At 37.2% G+C, this 7,171-nt stretch overlaps 1 protein-coding gene across 1 annotated transcript in view; it reads left to right on the forward strand.

The window, feature by feature from the left end:
* The window catches only part of dym (dymeclin), a 92,429-nt gene that overhangs the window by 30,993 nt on the left and 54,265 nt on the right, over positions 1-7,171 (forward strand). The window contains exons 9-11 of the mRNA XM_016470263.1: positions 3,327-3,512; positions 3,603-3,781; positions 5,495-5,620. Of these exons, the coding sequence (XP_016325749.1) occupies positions 3,327-3,512; positions 3,603-3,781; positions 5,495-5,620 (491 nt within the window). The remainder of the gene's footprint in view (positions 1-3,326; positions 3,513-3,602; positions 3,782-5,494; positions 5,621-7,171) is intronic.

Consider the following 7,171-nt stretch of genomic DNA (forward strand, 5'->3'; position numbering starts at 1 on the left):
TAAATGTATGTATAAATATTTTACCACATATGTTATGGAAGCCCAGCATAAGACAAAAAGCTTTAGTAAGTCATAATTATAGCATAAAATGTAAAATTATGAGAATAAAAGGTCATGTAAGTCAGTCTCAGCAGTGACTTTTTCCTCTCATAATTTTGTCATTTTGTGTTCAAATAGTTTCATGGACGCTAATATATACTTGTTTTATATATAAATAATCAGAGAGGGGCATGGAAATGGTCATAAAACTAAATCCTGATCGTTTTTGATTCAAGAAACCTATTAAGATTGTACTGTTTATATTATATTATGACTAACATAAGTAGGCTTCAGGGAAAACGGTAAATGCTACAAAAGGTATAAAATATGAGTGTATTTCTCACTCTTGGAATATTATATTTGTGTTGTGCTGAGAGAAACGGACCACACACAAGACAAGCAGAGAACCAAGAGACATACGAGTGTGTTTATCAAAGAACAAGAGAGATTGATTGCTAATCAAAGGGGTGTTTTCTTCAGCCATCATTTTTCCCGTCAATGTGTCTGAGAGCGATTACAGGCTTCTGATTGGCTCTGATGAGTAGGGTTGGGAACCGATAACCGCTTCTTATTCAGAACCGGTTCTGTTTTTTGAAAACGGTTCTGGTGCGACACGTGACCAAGCGTTGTGAGCAGCCTTGCGCCGGTGTTTCCCGTAAAGGATGTCACAAACCAAATAACAGAAACGCCGCCCTGCCTCTTTAATTACTGAGAACATTGTTTCCCATGACGCGCACTCCACAGACGCGCCGCGTCTTTAACTGCCGAACACATCGTTTTCCACGACTGTAAGCGCACTCGCGTCTTTGATAAATGTGCACATTGTTTTGTCTGACTGTACATGTACCGGCAGCACGCAGCTCCTGCCGCCACTAAATTACATTATTTTTGTCCCATATTGTTATTAATATACATACTGACTTCAACTTGGACCACCAAATAAATAGACTGCTATTGTTATGTAAGTATGAGGGTTAGATTATTTAGTGTACAGGTCATTTCAAGAGTGATAAACAAAGTGATAGAAAATATTTTCATGCATTTTAAATGTTTAAAAATGTGTAAACCACTCATTGCATCACACCATCTCCTGACTGCATTATTATTTGTAAAATAGGGGCTTTATGCAGTGTGTGTATAGATGGTTATAAGTATAATATTTCATTAATTTAGGGAAAGGAACAAGTGTCTTAGCCCTCAAGGGACTATTTGGCCAACCAGCTTATTCCTGCTTGAAAAGCAAAATGTTATTGATAGTGTAAAAAACATCAACTTTGAAGCACATGCATTACTCAACATTACTTACTACCTTCCAGCAACACTACATTCAATTAAGCTAAAATAGTAAAAAAATAATAATAGTTAATTTAAATTGAATCGGAAACGGAATCGTTAGGCAAAACTGGAACGGGAACATTTCTAACGATACCCAACCCTACTGATGAGTAGATTACAGTCTGCACTTGCGTCTGCGCTTGCTCTCATTGGTCGACTGACGTCGCTGTGGCGTCCAGACATTCGGAACTTGATGATGTTATGAGGAACCTAACGGATAGATGCAGCCAATAATATCAGTCCAATGACCTTTACTGTTGTCAGTGTTCTCAGAGCCGACCGCGACGTGCGTCTGGGAGGGTGGAGGGGAGTTTTTCTGCCAGTGTTGTTGTTTTTATTTGCGGTGGATGTTTGTTAACATCCTGGCTCTGCTTCAGTCTGCTGGTGGGGCCGTGATGTCCAGCCACAAGTGATTAGACATGGAGACAGGCATCTCATTTCCATCTCATCTCTCTCTCGCTCTCTTTCCGACCCACCCGATACGATGACTGAATGATTAGTAGCTCAGAATCTGTTTAAAATCAATTACTATTAATCAGCAACCTGCTGTTTGTACATTGTTGGACAGAAAAAGCCCATCTTAATAATAATAATAATAATAATAATAATTTTTATTTATATAGCGCCTTTCCAATGTTGTTTTCGCAATGTTAAAGTCAACATGACATCCAATTAATTTTCTTATTATTCCTGGACTTATTGTGCATGACAAAATGTAATGACTTGCTCTGCTTCTGCAACAATTAACTTTACTGGTTGATATCATCAAGTCACATATATATAAACTAATTATTATGATAAAATGCTATAATCATAATTATGACATAAAAAGTTTAAATTATGAGATAAAAAGTCATGAGCAGTCAGCAGTGACGTTTTCACAGAATTTAGAATTTTTGTTGTAATTCTGAATTATACATATATATATATATATATACGTAAAATAAATAGCAAATTAAATAAATACAAAAATAACATCACAGAAAAGCACATGTAGAGGTTTCCCATACATATCTCTTGCTCTTATTTGCTTAATCATTTTCCGTCATTATGGCCCTGCAGGTTTTGTTTTTAATCTTCAACCATCAAAGCGGATGCTTGTAAGTAATGCTGTAAGACATACTTATGTTCATATAATCATTTATATATTTAAACAGAACAAAAGGAGTGACTGTGATGTTGTAAAGAGCGCTAGACTCTATAGATTACATCTGGAGCTCTTGAGGCAGAAGAAACTGTCCTTTTTTTGAGCCATTAGCATGTCCGGTTGCCCACTACACTGTTCATGAATGATCTTCTGCCTCAGTTATTCTACTTCTGGCCTGAAGCGACATCTTTTAAGTGTGTCGCCGTTGAAAAGCACCATTTACTGTACTACTTTTAGCTTTTTTCCATACACTTAAAGGTTTCTGCACCAAAAAAAAAAAAAAAAGGAATTTATTTTTATTTATATATATTTTTATTATTAAATATTTAAAAGTATAAATAATAAAAATGACAAAATCACATAAAATTACTAAAACAAAAATCCAAATGAAAACTGAAAATATAAAAAAAAGCTAATTCAAAATATTAATAAATACTACAATAGTATATAAATAATACTACTTCACTGTGTTTTAAACTGCTCTTTGCTGTTGTACCTGTAAGACGTTAAGATGAAATCATGGTTGGCATTTCACAACTTTTAAGATTGTTGAATAAGTTCCTGTAGGATTTTTCTTCCCATTTGATCAAAAATCATAAGTCTGATTACTCAGAAAAATGAACAACATCAAGTCTCAAGATTTGAGATGTCGTTCATGTTTGTATCTCAAATAGTACAGGAATTAATGTCAATGATAATGTGAGTCATAAATGCTTGATGTGACCTTTTCCTTTGTCACCATTAATTAAAGTCACTCCATGCCGATCATTTTCCAACAGATGTAATTGGTTTCTGTGTTATTCAGGTGGATTGTGGAGCGTGTTCACATTAGGCGGAGTCAGCAGCAGGCCGGGGGCGGAGCAAGATCAGAACCCTCTCCCGCTGTCCAATCAGAGTCTGCTATTGCTTCTGGTTCTGGCCAATCTGACTGACGGTGCAGACTGTCCGAACCCCTACCGCCAGGCTGTTACCTGCTTCAAAAACACCCAAGGTAAACCAGACTGGCTCCCATCCCAGTTTGTTTGTGTTTTTAGTTAATTGAGTTGAATTAGTTTCACTGAATCTCTATTATGCGTTTCAGATTCCTCATCCCTCCCGTCTCCTCAGCCTCACACATTTCAGATCAACTTTAACAGTCTGTACACAGCGCTGTACGAGCAGCAGAAATCAGACCAGGTGACGCTACTGCTCTACACGCTACTGCACCAGAACAGCAACATGAGGACATACATACTGTCCCGCACGGACATGGAGAACCTGGTGAGATCATATATGCATTTCATAGTGCTTGCAGAACATATGCATTCATTCAAATGCAATTGCAAACTCCTGACTCCTGTCAATCAGTCACTGTGGGCGGGACTTTTTAGACAGGGATGTGTTTTCTTTTTAGTGGTCGATGTTTGTAATTTTTTTTATTATATGCCGATACGTTTTTCTGTTTGGCCCATGTGTCAGAAGATTATACATTATTAGAACTAGTAAACAAAGAAGTATTGTAACATTTGCTTTTCTATTATTAGTAATTTAAAGGCGAACGCTGTAATACTTTCTCATTTACTCTCTCGCTGATCGAAACTTTAAAACCTTGATTTCAAACTACGCTGTGCAGTTTGCCACTGTCATATTCATGTCATATTCACTGTGTACTGTATGTAAAATTAGTGCAAACTTTATTTGAAAAAATATGATTGATTGATATGACTGATTACTGATTGCAATGTTGGTTACAGTGTTTATTTCCTTTTTATTCATATTTTTAACAGTTTCTTTACAAAATAAAGACATTGCAATCTAAATTATAAATCTGTTTATTTTACAGAAAAAATATTTTAATTATTTACATTTAATTTATTTTCTAATTTTTTTATTTTACAGATTTGATTTAAATTTATTTAAATGTTATTATTTTATTTTATAGATCTGTTTATTTTACAGTTTTTATTTTATTTTCAATTTCAGTTTTTTCATAAAATGTATTTTCAAATGATATCTAATTTAGTAAATATTATGTAATTATGTATTAGTAATCTATTATTTCCTTGTTTATCTAAAAGTGCTCTTTTCCTTTAAAACTAGCCAACAAGCCATATGTGTTGACTGTGAAACACAGTAGACTTTAATAATATGCATTTATGGTGTAATTACTAAATTTTAGTTTTCATATTTACCGCAAACAATGCGCTGTTACTTTAATTCAACGCTTGCAGCGCAGTAAAAATAAACTCTGTGTGGAAACAATCGCTGCAATGCTGCAGACGCACCACTACTGGAACGCACTGCCAGACCGCAACCGTGTGCAGGGTGAATGCATTAATCCGTTAACATGAGCGCGAAAAAAATAAGCACTGCAAACAGAGTAATGTGAACCTGGCGTTATATGTGTGCGCTGCAAGTGTGCATGAGCGCACAGTCTCCAGAAGAGCGAGTGAGCGCTGAATGGTTTAAACACTGGCGAGAATTAAAAAGAAATGCAATTTATAAACTTTAGTGATGATGCAACACTGCCTCGATTGTGCAAGTGACAATTCCTGTCAACTGTGCAGCGTGCAGCTCGCTTATAGACAGACGCGATGTGTGGTGATTTGAAGCCATTTGCGTATTTTGAGAGGGTAATAGAGCGCGCGCGGTGATTCACTCATGCTGTTTGTGAAATTTGTCACACAGAAGGTTTTCAAATTACTTTAAGAGTTATTTAATGAAGAAATATGAATTGCACCTCACCTTCAGCATAATAATAATTTTACCCGCGCCAGACAGAGACTGAGATGGTGCCGCTGCATGTCGTGACAAACTTATCACGGCAGATGAGTCATCAGATTGAGATCGTTTTTTTTGGAGATCTGCCTTTTTAGAGACCGCCGATCAATCATCCCAATGTGATTATCGGCCGATAGTGATCGGTAGCTGATCAATCAGAGCACCCCTATCGGTTACACAATAGTAAAGTATTTTGTCTTTCTGTCTCTGAAGGTGTTGCCGATTCTTGAGATCTTGTATCATGTCGAGGAGAGAAACTCTCATCATGTATACATGGCCCTCATCATCCTCCTCATCCTCACAGAAGACGACACCTTCAACCGCTCCATACATGAAGTGGTGAGGTCACAGTTAATCCCAATCAGAAATCAGATAAAGAATCTGCCATAAATGGTTTTGAAGTGTGTGAATATTGGATAGAGGTTTGAGTCTGGAACTGATTCCACATCTGTGATTCCAGGCAGGGAATGAGACCAACATGACGCGTGTGTGTGTGTGTGTGTGTGTGTGTGTGTGTTTTCTCTCAGTATATTTATGTAACCGATGCAGGACAGATTGTATTTGCAGTTGTTTTTCCATTGAGCTTATGTTTATAGATCTGAATGAAAATAACAGTGATATGCATGCACATGTGTTTGCACATTTGTCAGTTTTTGTTTCAATGCATCAGTTATTCTCATGTTTTTCATAAAAACTCACACACAGACACTGTTACTTCAGAATATACATCAACAATTGTTTGAAGGTTGTGGTTTGCAGACAATTACAGTGGTGCACATTGTGCTCCAACAACTCAAAAACAAAGACCAAATTTGACCAAGAAAGTTTTTTTTAAACTGGATTTTGTTATAATACTATTTACATTTTTTTAAATATTAGCTTAATCTGTGGTTTTAGTAGTTACAGGACATATTTCCAAGGCTAGTTTCTAGGGCTGCACGATAAATCGCATGCAATTGTCATGCGCATCTCGTCAGTAAAGCTGGTTCTGTAATCAGTAGTAAATCTCCATCACGTGCGTTCAGATGGAGCGGCATTTACTACACAGAGCTGTAGTTCACTGACAAGCTACGCAACATCGTGTTCATTATCGCAGGAGATATTGATATTGTTGATGTAGATGAGTTTGTTTCTTCATCAGTTTTGGAGAAAGCATTAGCATTACATCATTTGCTCAGCAATGGATCCTCAGCAGTGAATGGGTGCAGAATGAGAGTCCAAACAGCTGATAAAAACATCACAATAATCCACACCACTCCAGTCCATCAGTTTAGTAAAGCGTTAATTTAATATTATATATTACATATTAAGTATTGCTATATACACACACACAGGCCACTTTATTAGGTACACCTTGCTAGTACCGGGTTGGACCCCCTTTTGCCTTCAGAACTGCCTTAATTCTTCGTGGCATAGATTCAACAAGGTGTTGGAAACATTCCTCAGAGATTTTGGTCCATATTGACATGATAGCATCACGCAGTTGCTGCAGATTTGTCGGCTGCACATCCATGATGCGAATCTCCCGTTCCACCACATCCCAAAGGTGCTCTATTGGATTGAGATTTGGTGACTGTGGAGGCCATTTGAGTAAAGTGAACTCATTGTCATGTTCAAGAAACCAGTCTGAGATGATTTGAGCTTTGTGACATGGTGCATTATCCTGCTGGAAGTAGCCATCAGAAGATGGGTACACTGTAGTCATAAAGGGATGGACATGGTCAGCAACAATACTCAGGTAGGCTGTGGCGTTTAAACGATGCTCAACTGGTACTAAGGGGCCCAAAGTGTGCCAAGAAAATATCCCCCACACCATTACACCACCACCACCAGCCTGAACCGTTGAGACAAGGCAGGATGGATCCATGCTTTCATGTTCTTTACGCCAAA

This window comes from Sinocyclocheilus anshuiensis, unplaced genomic scaffold (genome assembly GCF_001515605.1).
Source record: "Sinocyclocheilus anshuiensis isolate Anshui unplaced genomic scaffold, SAMN03320099.WGS_v1.1 scaffold708, whole genome shotgun sequence".
NCBI lineage: Eukaryota > Metazoa > Chordata > Actinopteri > Cypriniformes > Cyprinidae > Sinocyclocheilus > Sinocyclocheilus anshuiensis.